Source organism: Oryx dammah, unplaced genomic scaffold (genome assembly GCF_014754425.2).
Source record: "Oryx dammah isolate SB20612 unplaced genomic scaffold, SCBI_Odam_1.1 HiC_scaffold_27, whole genome shotgun sequence".
NCBI classification, from domain to species: Eukaryota; Metazoa; Chordata; class Mammalia; order Artiodactyla; family Bovidae; genus Oryx; species Oryx dammah.
Genome location: NW_024070211.1, coordinates 91,579,038 through 91,595,103, shown reverse-complemented (window position 1 = coordinate 91,595,103; position 16,066 = coordinate 91,579,038). Strand labels below are relative to the sequence as shown.

At 39.3% G+C, this 16,066-nt stretch overlaps 1 protein-coding gene across 1 annotated transcript in view; it reads left to right on the top strand.

Moving 5' to 3' along the window:
- Positions 1 to 16,066, top strand: part of CACNB4 (calcium voltage-gated channel auxiliary subunit beta 4) — a 145,053-nt gene that overhangs the window by 107,820 nt on the left and 21,167 nt on the right. The window contains exons 10-12 of the mRNA XM_040229074.1: positions 5,914 to 6,023; positions 11,546 to 11,697; positions 13,766 to 13,861. Of these exons, the coding sequence (XP_040085008.1) occupies positions 5,914 to 6,023; positions 11,546 to 11,697; positions 13,766 to 13,861 (358 nt within the window). The remainder of the gene's footprint in view (positions 1 to 5,913; positions 6,024 to 11,545; positions 11,698 to 13,765; positions 13,862 to 16,066) is intronic.

The following is a 16,066-nucleotide window of genomic DNA, read 5'->3' as shown; positions in this document are numbered from 1 at the left end:
AAGATAGACAGAGGATGAAGTAATTTCAAAGAAAACAAGTGAATAGTACTGAATAGTAGACTATTGGAGTTGGAAGGAAATGTAAAAAGTCCTTATATTCTAATCTCTTAAATCAAACAACAGGTAGATGGATACCCTGCTTCTGTTTGTAACTTTTGAGTACCGGGAATCTACTTCTTAAAAAAGGCATTGCAAAGAAACAGCTGAAGTCTGGCTTTTTAACTTAACGTTGGTTTTGATCCTTGCCTCTGATGACAGGGGCCATGACCCTTATCTTCATGCAGCTCTCCCTGGGTTGTTAGTAGCTGATATGCCTGGCTCAGTCAAGCAGGCTTCCTTCAGCTGTGCTTAGAGTCACATGGCTTTAACCTGTGGGCCTTTACTTAAGGAAGTTCCGAGCAGTGCTTCATCCTGTGGCCCCACAAGAGCTCTTGAGCTGAACAAATGCCTCCCACATGCAGTCTAAGTTTCTGTTTGTTTTGGTCCCCACATAACATCCGTATAAACAGCAGTGTTAGTAAAGGTTTGCCAGGTAGGACCTTATGGAAAAGAAGGAAGTAATTATTGTAATTTAGCAAAGCGAAAGTGACTGACTTAATTACTGCCTTCAAGAATGAAGAATCTGAGGTTCTTCCTCAATCTTCAGACTTAGAGAGAAGAAGTGCATTTAATTGTAACAGCAGAGATTTATCAGCTTGAGTTACCTGATTCATCAAGCATACACTATTGAAGATGATTTTAATAGAACTAAAATTCCAATGCCAAGTGATCCAAGGTGTCTGATGGCACACACAGCAGAGGGTGTAGAGATGCGAGGAGGAATACAGCAGCAGCAGTAGAAATGGCTAGAGAGAGACTCTGCCCTAGAGAGATCTGATGTATGGCAGAGTTTGAGAAAGCTAGATAATAAAGGTGGGAGGAGGAGAGAGGGCTTGCTTTCAAATTAGCAGAGGCCACTGCAGCAGAAAAACAATAATGCATTCACTGGTGCATACAGAAACTTTGATTAGGAAAAAGAAATGTGCTTGTAGTTTCACTATGATTCTGACATGTCTGCTGTGTGGGGAATATCCTTACATTTTGAGCCATGACAATCTGCTGCATTGTGTTCCACCAATTAATAAAAGGAGAAAAAACAACAAATAGTCTTTAATTGAAACCAGCCAAGAGAACAATTACACAGCGGGCTTTTGCATAGCAATACAGCATAAACAATATGTTCTAATGGAAACCTCCTCCATGTTTCACTGGCTATGAATGCAGTAGGTTAGACAAAATAGGATAATTTCTTTTTCAGAAAGAGCCAAAAGAGAAAAAGAAACTGCCTAAAAGTCTTTCTTCTTCAGTACTGTTTTTCAGATCTTGGCTAAAAAATAATTCAACAAATTGAATTAAACACCAATAGTGTCTCCTACAGAATCATATACTTATTCTTTTATGATACCTTAGAAATGATCTGAATCAGTTTAAAGCTGCTTATTTTACAATTTTATTGTCATTCATTGCTTAATGGATTCATTGCTTAATAAATTCAAGGCTTAACTAGAATGTATGTAAGAAAGAATGAAAAGCACAATACTGGATACTTCCTCAGGGAACCCCTGTAACATGTGAATATCCAGCTCCATTTCTTCCTTTCTCCTGACAGTGGATATCCTGATAGTTCCTACGTACAAGTCATAAACTAAGTGAATGAGTCTAACGAACTGGTACAGTGCACCAGCCTGGCAGGGGCACGGTACATGCACAATGGCATGGAGCTTTTCACTCTTCATTTCACACCACAAACATTCATCAGGGATCATCCTTTCAGATGAGGTTTGTTCAGCTGGTTGAATCTACCATTCACAGGCTGAACAGCAAGCAGTCAAACCAATTGCAATGTGTTGACCTATGCTAATCATTTCAAATCCCAACAAAGTTGTAACTTTAGGCTTTTTGACAACTGAATCAGATCAGCTCTATGGCAGTTATAGGACACTTTGTAACTAACCAACATGATTATGGCCCCAAATCCTAAATGAACATACAAATAGGATCTGAAGCTACTAGCCAAGGCATGCTTAAAAAAAAAAAGGTTCTAGGAAGAATTTAAAGAAAGGAGGCTAAAAATATAATTGAGGGAGAATCAAAGAAGTAGTATTTATTTATGAAAGGAAATGGCAACAGCTGATGCTATCACAAAGCAGCCAAGACATGGAAGAATGAGAACAACTTGTAATCGTAGGCGACAAATGGAAAAGAACAATACAATGCCTTCTGTTTCATAACCAATAGCACTCTCTTAGCAGCTCCTCCTACTCGCCATTCAAACACAGACTCATCTGTGGACACTCAAGCACTCGAGATAATTTATTGAGCCCCTCACGCCAAATATGAATATTCAGATTAACAGATTTTGATTGTAACATGTCTGACCTTATTCTCCCACCCTCAAAGTATGTGTAAGTTTCATGGACTCTGGCAATGGGAGAGTTCATGCTATAACTATGAGTGAGTATTCAAGAAAACACTTTTAGATATCGCCTCATTGGTTCCTAGTGACTGTCCTGTGAGATGGTCTGGCAGAGCTACTATCACCATTTTATTAATTATCATCCTGATGCTCAAAAAAATGGCATGATTTGTCCATGGTCACGCAGCCAGCAAGAGGAAGATCCAGAGAGACTCCCCAGGTCCATGTATGCCTTCCATTCCTTCCCCTCTCCTGACAGTGTGCTCTCTGACCTTTGGAATGTTTTGTTTTGTGAAGAATAAGAGTTAAAAAAAAAAAAAAACAAAAACCTAATATACTAACAGGATTGCATATTGGGTGTGGTAAGGATAGAGTATAAAAGGATCTTTAGATTTCCATTATCAACCTGGAAATACTAATTATTTTTGAATGAATGTGTCTCACCTGAGAGTAATGTCTTTCCATAGATAAGTCACAGAAAACGAAAACTCATAGCACCGATGGAGTGCAGAAATTATGAAGGATTCCAAATCGGAAATGAGTAACAACTAGGATTCAGATTTACCAGATTTATATATATCCAGTCTGCTGGGGAACTGAACATCCTTTATCCTTCACTAGTAATTACTGACACTGTGTCACAGAGAAGTATCCAAGGGAACTTTTTAGAGATGTATGTCAAAGGTACATGGAAGTATTAAGTCACTAGAAGATATGAAGGTATATCAAGAAAAGAAGTAGAAAGAGTATTAGTTTAAGTAAAAAAAAAAAAGTATGTAAACTAGGTAGCATTTAATAATGAATGTAATTACTTTACTGGGGAGCCTTTTAAACAACAAAAAGTTTGGATTTGGTGTCTGATTTTGATAATAGTAAGCATCTTTACATAGAAAATGGAAACTCCTACTTTGTCTTATTGGAGGGTTTCTGGAGCTGTGTCTGTCTTCTAAACTCTTTTCTACATATGTATTTTTATTAAGAAATAACACATTAACAAATTAGTGAAGGACAGGGAAGCCAGGTGTGCTGCAGTCCATGGCATCACAAAGAGTCAGATACAATTTAGCAACCACCAACAACAAATTAGCTGGTATTTTATTGACCAATAAAAGAAGAAAAAGAATCTTTTATTGTCCACACCGTTTTTGTTTTCAGAACACATGAAGCAGTTTTCATTTCCTGTTTTTTTGTTTGTGTGTTATTATTCTGCCTCTTGGTAAAAACTTTATATATATTTGAAAATGGCTTTGTAAAAGTGTATTAAAACCCAGAAAAAATAAGAGTGCCCGTCTGCTGATAATCCCTCCAACTTTTAAGAACCAGGGTCACTACTTGGCTAGTATAAAACTAGAAGATTTGATTCTCATCTAAGCAGAATAGAATCTTTGGATCCTCTATCCTCTAAAAGTGAATATTCTAAAAGGCTGAATTCTGCCCCTACACCAAGCTACTTGTCTCCAGTCATATGTTTGAAATGCTCTAAAACTTGATTGTATTTTTCTAATCAGCAACTCCATTCTTAAAACTGCAAACAAAGACACAGAAACACAAAAATAAACAAGCAAATCCTATTCTGTAGGTAAAATGAGCTCTGACCACAACTGACTATTAGATTTCATGCCTCAAATGCAGCAGCCAGCTGAGTAATAGAGACTCAGATATGGGCTCCACGGACTTTAACCTGACTTAAAAAGTGGCCATCATTCTGTGTGGCCCAGATATGCTCTTGATGGTTTGGCTGGTATCTGGAGATTCGGGGTTGCTGGAGAAGGAAGCTGAAACTGTAAGAGAATTATGAGTCTGGTGACTAAGTGCTGGCCTAGAGCTTGGGAGCCTGTGCTTTAGACCTTCTTAGACGCTAGGGATCCATGTGGAACTTCCTCCCCATGTCTCACTTTTATTCTTGATAAAATGAAGAAGTTGTACAGACCAGTATTTTGCAATATAGGTAAGGCCCCAACAGAAATGCAGAGGCGTTTATTTGGTATTAAGCATGGGAAAGATGGGCCCCTGCTGGCCAACTCGGCCCCCATTTGATGTTCTCAGTGACCTGAGATAGTTCACAAAATTCTTGGTTTCCACAGAAGACAGTCTGAAGATGGCTCAAATAATTTATTAGGGCCTGAAAAATTCTAAGGAATTAAAATGCTTTAAACTTCCTCACCATCTGCAGCTTATATATCCAACACAACCAACAAAGAGTACTTTGCTTTAAAATGGCACCAGAACTTTTTCTGCACAGCCTGTTGCTCTAAAGAAATAATTTCTGACCAAAGAGGACTGTCTTAAATTCTCCCCAAGGATTCAGGTCCCTGAAGTCAAGTGAGGAGTCTCCTGAGAGGGCTGACAGTATCCCTAAATAGGTGCGAGATAACCTAGGACTCAATTGTGGATAACTCTACCCCCTTCTTGCTCCACCCTCTAGAGGAGCTTGAAAGTTGGGGAAAAAGAGTGCGTGAGTATAAAAAGGAAGGGGCCTTGTCTGTTTTCTGGAATCCTCTAAGCTCTGAAGATAAGCGTGAGGAAGGGCCCACGATGGCAGTAGCTGGCTTAGAGAGGCATTCTTTGCATTCTGCAGATAGATCATAATTTGAAGTTGAGCAAACCCAGCCTAAAATAAAGAACTTGAAAGTTGTAAGTTCCAGAGATTCTCATTTGCTAGATCATATATACATAGACAAGATAGACTTCTGTCTCCATTCATTGGCAATGTCTCTGCTTTATTCTTGTCTTGCATGACTGCAGGATACTTTCTAACTTAAAATCCTGGCACAATCCTCACATTGCCCTCAGCAATAGTGCCTTATTTCTGTCCACCATATGCATTCAAAGTAATATGCAAACATGCTAAGGAATCTTGTGCCTGTAGAAAAGAAACCATATTTTTCATATTCTTAGAAATGAAGCATTCCTTCGGGCCTGTGGCAAAATGCTTCATGTGTCATGAGTTAACTGTTGAGCACCAGGAATGCAACACAGCTACCAACTGGTTGATTGTCTTTGATGATTAAAATGAAGAGGATTTTCCTCTTTGACCAGCAGCACTGAGGCACTGTGCAGTTCCTGAAGGTCTTGTTCAAGAGAAAATCAGCTATGAATTGTGGGGAAATTGTATTGCTGCTTGCTAGAAAGAACATGGTTTATTTATATGTTTTGATTCCCTCTTGGTATGGTGTGTACTTAAGGAGAATTCGGCAAGACAGACAATAGTGGAGGAAGAGTTTGCATTCTTCCCGGAGTTTTTTTGTTGTTGAATAGCCAAAAACCTTCCTCCATTCTGCTCTGCTTGTGTTTTAATGCTAGCCAAAGCCTATTTAAAATACTTGTGGCCAATGTTTTATTATCCTGTGGTTGCACTATAGTATGTAAAGTGGTTATTAAGTACTGTGGTTATAAATCGCTTGGAGAGCCCCACCACATTTTTACTGGTTTGTTCTCTTCTGTGTTCCTATTCATAGGATATCAATAACAAGAGTGACAGCTGACATTTCTCTTGCTAAGAGGTCTGTGCTAAATAATCCCAGCAAGAGAGCAATAATTGAACGTTCGAACACTCGGTCCAGCTTAGGTAAGATGTTCAAATGTGCTACTTCTCCAAGCTGCGCTTTCAGACTGGGGTGACACGTGTTGCATTTGTGAATGCTTTTCCAGTTTGCTCTGATGCCATTCTTTATTTTTTTTTTCCCTTTATTCATTTATGTATGGCTGCTCTGGGTCTTTGCTGCTGTTTGTGGGCTTTCTCTAGTTGTGGTGAGCAGGGGCCACTCTTCGTTGTGGTCCTCGGGCTTCTCATTGTGGCGGCTTCCCTTGTTGCAGAGCACAGGCTCTAGGTGGGCAGGCTTCAGTAGTTATGGTGCACTGGCTTTAGAATACACCGGCTTTGTTTCTCAGAAGCATGTGGGATCTTCCTGGACCAGGGATCAAACCTGAGTAACCTGCATTGGCAGGTGGAATCTTAACCAGTGGACCACCAGGGAAGTCCCTGCTCCCCATTCTGAAAGGAGAAGCACTGATTAACTGACGAGAAGGCCAGTCGTACAAAAGCAGAGAGCAGAGTCGTGCAGCTGATCCTTCTCTGTCTCAGCTCCAGTCAGTTAGCTAATTAGTAGTCTGGTGGGAAGAATCCTCAAGAGGCTGTCTTCATCTATTACCATCTCAGCACACGAAGCCACCCATCCCTGCTTTACCCAAGCTTCTCAATGAGGCTAATGACATCTGTCATACCTGAGTCACAGCTGACTTGAAAGCAAATGAGATGTCCACCTTTCTCAGATCCTTGGAAGAAAGCTCGATAATGGTGTTCTCAGTGTGGTTTCTGCTGCCAGCTGGTACCCAGAACAGTCACATCCTTAACTGGATGTAGCAACTATCATTAACAGTATGTAAGGAGTTTAAACTTGTCTTTCCTGGTACACCAGTCAGAAAGCATCATGAAAGTCACCATGATGGAGAAGCAAAAACACTAATATATGTGGTTAGCTCCATCAAGCCATACAGGAGCAGGGCTGTTGGGGATGGATTCACCAACCACAGAAGTGGGTCCAGGCTGCCCGAGAAGCACAATACTCATCTCAAAAGCCTGTTTGTGGTTTCTGTGATGGCCCAGAGTGGTGCAGTCCACCCATAAGTCTCTTTTGCATTTACATTCTGGTCTGCTTTGTGAAAGAATGCTGAACATACCAAATGGGACAGTTGTCAGTGTCTGTGGGAACAGGATCCCAATCATCAGGGGTTCCTTCTTTAGTTCTCTGTTTAGAGCCTTCAACATTATAGAGTGAAACACTCTTAAAGGCACAGTATTTTGACCTTCAGGGACGATGAACGCAGAGTTGGTGATGATGAATCAGATTACTAACTAAAGTAATATATCATGAATGGCAAGGATGCTGAGTTAGATTGAAGATTTCTCAAATAAGCATCTGTTCTCCTATCTTCCACCCTCCTTTTCACTCCTCAAAGTGCCTTTGACTTTTAACCATTCCTTCCCTTTGAAGTCATCCCGTATAATCTATATAGTCACCTATTGTCAGAGCCAGTGGAGTGGGTGGAGGGGGATTAGTGTAAACAGTGAGAAAGAAACAAGGTAGATATCAGTTCATTGGTTTTCCTTTTCACTCTGTAAAGTCTTATAGCCACAATCACTGGAGTTAATTTAAGGGCAACATCTTTTAATAACCACTCTGTGAGCCACTTATGCCCTTTTGTCTGCTTGTTAATGCATATTTGTAGATTCTTTCATTAAATATTTATTGAACACTTTTTACTGCCATGCATTACACCAGACTTAGGAAGTACAAATGGGACTAAGACAAACTATCTTACCCATGATAAGAAAACAGAAAAAAGGAAGTGATGGTTAAAATGCTGTGTAATAATGGAATTATGAGCAAGGTACTAAAAGTGTAAAGAGAAAAACATAGGGAGTAAGAGGTATCTGAGAAGACTTTACAGTTTTTTTTTTTTTTTTTTTTGAGCTGATTCTTAAGGCAGTCAAGAATGTACAAAAGCATTGACATAGAAACAATATGTGGTTGAGAAATAAGTGGTTTTTCTTGCAGATCATGCTTAGAAAAAGGAAGTGGAGGGCATGAATTGAGAGCAACAGAAGAGACTGTAAAAATAGGTTTAGGCCAGTATATTAGGGCTCTAGTATGCTTTGCTAAGGAGACCTCCAAAATAGATCCCACAGAATGTTGATTTTATTTTTCTGGCCTTACCACATGGCATGTGGGATCCTAGTTCCCCCATCAGGGATCAAAGCCATGTTCCCTGCATTGGAAGCTCAGACTCTTGACCACTGGACCACAAGGGAAGTCCCAAAATGTTGATTTTTTAAAAGGTACAAATAGTATGTTTTTCACGGTCATCCATGAAATTTATGGATTAAATAGTTGTCAGGTTTCTTCGCCGCAAGACTTCTTAGAGACATGAAGATAAAGAAGGTAATGCATGTTTGAAATTCCAAAAGAAGCTATTATAAATGTGATATTTCCCTAGTAGAAAATCCCCTTCTTTGTGTTTGTTATCTTGAGATTAGTGTTCCAAGGTACTCCCCTTGGAAAATGTCATTTGGGGCCACAAAGAGCCATTGACATAGCTTAAGCATTTAGATATGAGAGAAAGATCACAGGTGACAGGGTTGCTATGAGAGCTGAGTCCAGACCAGCTGTAGCCGAGTTATTAGAGAAGTGTTCTCTCAGGTTTCCCAGGATCCTAGTCCATGACTTACCAGAGTTCATTTGTCTGGAATAATATTATTACAAGGCTTTGACTGGAATCAGCATGGTAGTCAAGATATTGTTGGGTTTGGTTAAAGTTTTTCTTTAAAACAACAAAAAAAGAAGGATATGAGCGGATTCCTTGGCAGTCCAGTGGTTAGGACTCTATGATTCCATTTCAGAGGGCCTGAGTTCAATCCCTGGTCAGAAGACTAAGATCCCACAAGCCCTGCGGTGTGGGTGAAAAGGGGCTATGTAGATAATAACTTTCTTTCTCACATGTATAATTTAGTTATTGTATTCCTTATACATATTATTCAAGTATTAGACCCACTCCAGTATATAGAGTGGACCTCTGCAGCCTCCTGGCCTGCTCTGCCCCAACACCTCTCTGTTGACACCCATGGCCCAAGCTTTGTGTTAGGTTAAGCAGTAGGTGTGCCTGCCCTCAGCACTTTCATTTCCAGGGCCTAGGTTCAATCCCTGGTCAGGGAACTAAGACCCTGCAAGCTGAACATCAAGGATGAGGTCAAGAAAATCTCCCGAAACATTGCACTTACCTCATTGCTGGTGCAAAGTAAATGAGGCCCAAGTATCTCTGAATTATTTACACAGAGACTCCGAGTGCCTCAAGGGTTCTTTGCTCCAGGGCAATCTACTTTGCCTCACTGCCTTTTTTGCTACATCAGAAAACATTGTATTAAAATTTGAAGCTTAAAGCAGTATAACCTTGTTTTAGTACAGTTCTGGCCAGGAGTTACATTCAACGGTGACAGTTTAATGGAAAAACAAACAAACAAAAAAACCCACACCCCAACAGCTAAAACTTACTACAATAAAAACAGACTTTATTTTCCAAACTTTTCCACTGGGAAAAAATCTTTCTGTTTCTGACATATGAGGGAAAAAAGGGACAAGTAGGTTGTCGTTGCTAATAAATGTAGACTGTATTTCAGAATTTTGCAAATAAGCCAAATTGTCCAGATTCTTTACATTGCTATATTGAAAGCTAGTCAGCATTCAAAGTAACGTGAAATCTTTCCGGCCATTGGCATTGGATAATATGATATGTTGACTTTTTTTTTTAATGGAAATTTATTGCCTTAGAATTCTGGAGGCTAGAAATCTAAGATCAAGGTATCCACAAGATTGCTTCCTTTTGAGGAATGTGAGGAAGACTGTCTTCCATGCCTCTCTGCTAGTTTCTTGGGGTTTTTCTGGCAATCTCCAGCATTCCTCTCTTATAGAAGCATCTCTCCAGTCTCTGCATCCGTCTTCACATGGGTTCTCCTCTGTGTGTGCCTGTCTCCAAATTTCCCATTTTTATAAAGACACCAGTTGTACTGGAGTAACACTCACCCTAATGACCTCATTTTAACTTGATGATCTCTATTAAGACCCTATCTCAAAAATGAGGTTACATTCTGAGGTACCAGCGGTTATGACTTCAACATAGAAATCTCAGGGGGATGCAATTCAACCCATTACAGGAAGGAAATCCGAGAGCATGTTGTGAGTCAGAAGTTGAACTGAACAGCTTCTACTGGGTCCTGGTGACTCTTTAAATTCATACTTCTAATACAGATCATGCATTAAACATCAGTGATTTTGTGGGAAATAAGAATTGTATAAGAATTTTATGCTATTATGTGGAACCCTAGAAAATAGTTACATGACAGACTTGAGCATTCATGATCCCACATACCCTGTCAGTCTATTCAGTTAAAAAGAAGGTCTTTTTGGTGGTTGACGTAAATTTGTGTTTATTCTGAATAAGTAAAACAAATCATGAGATTCTGGCACATACCCTTTTCAATGAGGATATTTAGAATGACATCAACTTTTTCCTAGTCCATCTTTGAAATAATTTAAATTAGATGCCTTTGTCTACTCTGTGTAATTTAGACAAGATTACAATATAGGAAGGTCATACCTGTAGCCAAAAGAAACCAAAAAGCAAAATGAGATCATCTCTCTGAAAATTAAATAGACTAATTCAGATTTTGGACATGATCAATAAATCAAGTGATTTATAAGAAGATATATTACAAAAAGCTTTTATATTTCAGAAATCCATGTTATGTTTTGCAGATAATCTGCTTAATTTTTACTTAAACTACAGCCAGATTGCTTTGAACATTGAAAATAACTAGATCTTTCATTTGACCAGATTCATGAACAAATTCAGGTCAGTTGGCTATTACACCTGGCCCAGTAGTTTTGCATCGAAATGCATTGTGACACTTTAATTGGCATTAAGTTGTATTTTTTAATACTGAAGATAATTATGCCATAGAATAAGTCCACTGGCCCTAGCACTTAGTGAAGACTTAGCAATATGCTAATTGTAAGAGTAGGTCCAGAACATTTAACAAAGATACAAAAATGTGCATATCAGTCAGAACAGATGAGCTGCAAGACTTTATAAAAACATATCCATAAAATATTAACCTGTAAACTGTTGATTGGTAGACATATTTCAGTGCAGTTTGTTTTCCATGTGATGTTGCTCTGCACCTGCATTTTGGTGGCTTCCTAAAATGTGGTTTCAGCTTCTAGAGCTAAAAGTAAAGTTCTTTAGAACAAAATCACAATCAAACAACATAGCTATGTAAATAGCTAAATATTAGAGTGAGTGTAAGAAGCAAATCCAGTGCACCATCTCAGTTTTTTCCACCAACTGTTTAGTTTTGGGTAAAATTCAAAACCCATCTCTCTTTGGAAAAGATCTTAAGTTAGACAGAACTACGAAAATTCAAAATATTCTGTTTTGCAATTTAGGCTAACAGATCTGAAACAGGTACTATTTTTTAAATATAGGAACTAATTAATAAAAAATACGTGACCTGTTATTTGTTATTTCTCCTTTTAGCGGAAGTACAAAGTGAAATTGAAAGAATCTTTGAGTTGGCAAGATCTTTGCAACTGGTTGTTCTTGATGCAGACACCATCAATCACCCAGCACAACTTATAAAGACCTCCTTAGCACCAATTATTGTTCATGTAAAAGTCTCATCTCCAAAGGTAATTAGCTCATTTCTGTCTTAAGATTTAGAAGGTCAGTTTCTTTTGAAACACTCTTCGCTCTGTGCATTTTTGTCTGTGGCAAGGAAAATGTCTTTTTAAGACCCTTTTAATGAATACTGTTTTTGATTCACCTGCTCTGTACAGGTTCTTGAAGTTTTGAGATAGCAAATAAAGAATAATTTATTCCTTCAAGAAACTCACTGTCTGTGTGGTTCCCAAACCAGGCAGTTATGCAAGAATATAATAAAAAGCAAAAAGAAAAATCAAAAAACAAAAAACAGGAAAGATGACAAAAAGTTAAGTCTGGCTTTTCAGAGATTTTAGGTGCTATCTTGGTAAATCTCTTAGGTAAAATTGATTCTTATATCACCTATATTATCTCCCCAGTTGAGAGAGAAAATAGTTCAAGAAGTACACATATATTTACCATAAATGTAAAGCCAAACATCACTGTATAACATCTCTCGTGGAAACTTTATAGATCCATGCATTTATGCTTAGGTTGGGTTCTTCAGGGCTTCCCTGATAGCTCAGCTGGTAAAGAATCCGCCTGCAATGCAGGAGACCCCGGTTTGGTTGTCGGGAAGATCTGCTGGAGAAGGGATAGGCTACCCACTCCAGTGTTCTTGGGCTTCCCCTGTGGCTCAGGTGGTAAAGAGTCTGCCTGCAATGCAGGAGACCTGGGTTTGATCCCTGGGTTGGGAAGATCCCCTGGAGAAGGGAAATGCTAGCCTAGAGAAGGGAAAGGCTAGCCACTCCAGTATTCTGCGTGGAGAATCCTTCAAGGAATATAATTATTCTGTGATGAAGCACAGTGGAGTATCTGCCATGTATCTTTATGCCAATAGGGGAGATAAAAATAAAAGTGAGACAGCCTCAAATCAGTCCCTTTTTTCCCTTACGAACTTTTATATATCCATTTATTTATTTATTTTTAAATTGGTCCCTTTGACTTGGATGTTTTTTAATTTTAAAAACGTGATGATGTTCTAAAAAGTGAATATGAAATAGATACCCTTGGGAGCTACTACCTTAACAATCAGTTTCTTTCCAGTGGCTCCAAGAGTTCATTTTCTTGCTTAAATGCATATTCAGCTTCGAACCAGACCAGTAGTCTCCTCTCCTAGAGAAAGCATGTACCCTTCCCAACCCTCCTGACTTCCTCACCCTTCCATCTCTCCAGGCACTGGTTCTGTGCAGGGTGAGCTTGGAGTCCCGACCAAGCCAGGACTTCTGGGCAATCATTAGAATGGAGTGAAATGACTTTGACCACTTCGAGTCGCTGACTCAGAACTGAAGGGGATTCAAGCACCCTTCCCTGCAGCGGAATAGAGTTCAACCTTCTGGCCCCAGTCGCCAGGGAGTCCACAAGTGCAGGAAAGGGTCCCCTTGTCGATATGTGTGCTGTGGTATCATAGAGCCTCATAGATCAGTACTGTTTGCGAGGAAGCATCCTATTTCAGCAAAAAAATAATTAAGGGAAAGAGGAGTATATAGAAAAATGCAATTACAGCAGTGCCCCAAAGACATAGGTATATATATCACTGGTTTATATGTAGCAATATACCAGTGCAAATGTTTTGCCTAGATTTCGAAGATGAAATTGTCCTGTTAATGTCAGATTAGACTGGAATGCCTTAATAATTATCAATGACATAAAGAGCCAAATATATAAGTGACTGTGATATTGATCAGACATCAAGATAGTGAACCAAAATGCTACTCAACTGAATTTGGACATAAATGATCTGGTATAGATCAGTGCCTCCACTTTTGCAGGGCTCTTTTTGAGATCTCTGGATAAAATCTAGGAAGGGGACTTAGGAACCCACCAAGACCTCACATGTAGCAAGAGTAAGATGGACATATCAAATCCACTATAACTGAAACCCAATGTAACTGAATGATGTCATTACAGAGTTTATATGTATATAAAACTTGTCATTTTGTGTTTCCTCCCTATTAAATACTCAGGGTTAAACAGACTCTGAAAAAGATGTCTTGATTTATGTGGTTTTCTTTCAACTCACTGATAGTATCTCAGATTCATGTCTTCTTCTAACAGGTTTTACAGCGGTTGATTAAATCTAGAGGAAAGTCTCAAAGTAAACACTTAAATGTTCAACTGGTAGCAGCTGATAAACTTGCACAGTGCCCCCCTGTAAGTACAATCATTTTTTTTGGTCTTAATCATTGTTGACTAGTTAGAAGAGGCTGGTGGGTTTTTATCATATTGGCATTGTCATTTTTATTCTAGAATGGTCATGATAATGGTATGTTGTCATAAACCTAAAGGATTTCTTGGAACAAACTGCTGCTGTCACTTTGGCTACCCAAGCATCCAAAGCTCGGTTATGTCTGCCACGTAATAAGAAATGAACTTACTGTCCAGGGTCCAATATCCTTACTGCCACCTTGATTGCCTTGCAGACACTCAGCAAACTACTTAATGCAGTCCTGTGGATGCTTTTATGAAAAGAAAACAACAAATAAAACACACCGATTTGACTTTAACTTTTCTGCCAGAAAGTTCTGATAGGCATAAAAGATTATGACACCGAAAACTGAGAATTTATTAGAACTAGAAGAGCCCTGTGGTTACTGCAGATGAAAAGGTCAAGGCTAAGTAAGGTGAAAACCTGTATTATAACAATTTTGCTTCTAATGCCACTGCCAGAGAACAGCTGCTGAGTTCAAAGCCGAGCAAACAGTGAGGAGGTGGGGGGCTGGGGGATGGCAACTGTGTCATGTGGGTCACCAGTGTCTACACCTGCTCAGCTCACGTCCTGTTTCTGTGCCTGTGTTTCTCTAAAGGAAATAACTGTTTGTCTACTGATTTAATTCACTAGGTTTTGTTATATACTTGTGTAAGGATCGTTCATGATCTGTGGAGTCATAAAGTCTAATTCAGATGTTTAGAGAAGCAACAGTGTAGCTATTAAAAATATAGACTCTGAAGCTGACTGCCTGGGTTCAAATCTACCCAAATCTATCACATCCCTAGTTATCTCATCTTGAGCAGATATATGGTTGGATTGATATAAAGGCTCAGTGAGTGCATGTATAGTAAAGCTCTTAGAACAGTACCTGGCACATAATAAGCAGCATCTGAATGTTTCTGTTAGAATTACTGGATGTACTTTGTACTATAATGTGCCAACCTGTCAGACTCTGTGAGGATCTGTGCCTGTCAGTTTCACTGTTATGTCTCAAGTTCCTATCATAGTAGACCCACAATAAATACTGAATGAATGAAATGATGTAGAGGCAATAAGACTACAGGGTAAGAATCAGGATATACAGGCAACACATTGGACGCTTACAATGGGCCAGACACTGTGCTAGATGCCTTACCTAGGTTATCTCGAACCCTCACAATTAGTAAATTAAGCAGTATTATCCCCATCATATAGTTGAGTCAACTGAAGACAGAGAGGTTAAGTGATTTCCCTAAGGTACATAGCAAATTAAGATTAGATTTAGATCTTCCTGGCACCCAAGCCAATTTCCTTCCCTCACAATCCCACCCACCTGTCCACACACCCAAACATGGTTACCTGCCTGCAGATGATTTTGATGGGTCAGAGTCTGGAATGCTATATTAAGAAGTCTAACTTCACATTGCTGACTACTGAAGTTCACTCACACATGGAATCCATGCTTAAAGTACTGAGCAGATATAGAAGTGTATTACTCAGTCCCTGACCCTGTAATGCATCCCACTTGGAGGAAGCTAACCTTTAACTGAGCAGCTACCAAAAGACAGGAACTATGCTATTGTTTTAAAATTTTAGAACAATTTTCTACAGGTAGTTATATCAGTTGGGTTTTCTGAGAAGCAGACACTTAAGTGAATTCAAAGTCCAGATTTATTAGGGAAAATGCCTATAAGAGTGAAAAACCTGGCTTAAAAGTCAACATTCAAAAAACTAAAATCATGGCATCTGGTCCATCACTTCATGACAAATAGAAAAGAAAAAAGTAGAAACAGTGGCAGATTTTATCTTCTTGGGCTATAAAGCCATTGCAGACAGTTCAGTTCAGTTTAGTTCAGTCGCTCTGTCTTGCCCGACTCTTTGCAACCCCATGAACCACAGCACATCAGGCCTCCCAGTCCATCACCAACTCCCGAAGTCCACCCAAACCCATCTCCATTGAGTCGGTGATGCCATTCAACCATCTCATCCTCTATTGTCCCCTTCTCCTCCTGCCCTCAGTCTTTCCCAGCATCAGGGTCTTTTCAAATGAGTCAGCTCTTCACATCAGGTGGCCAAAGTATTGGAGTTTCAGCTTCAAAATCAATCATTCCAATGAATATTCAGGACTGATTTCCTTTAGGATGGGTAGGTTGGATCTCCTTGCAGTT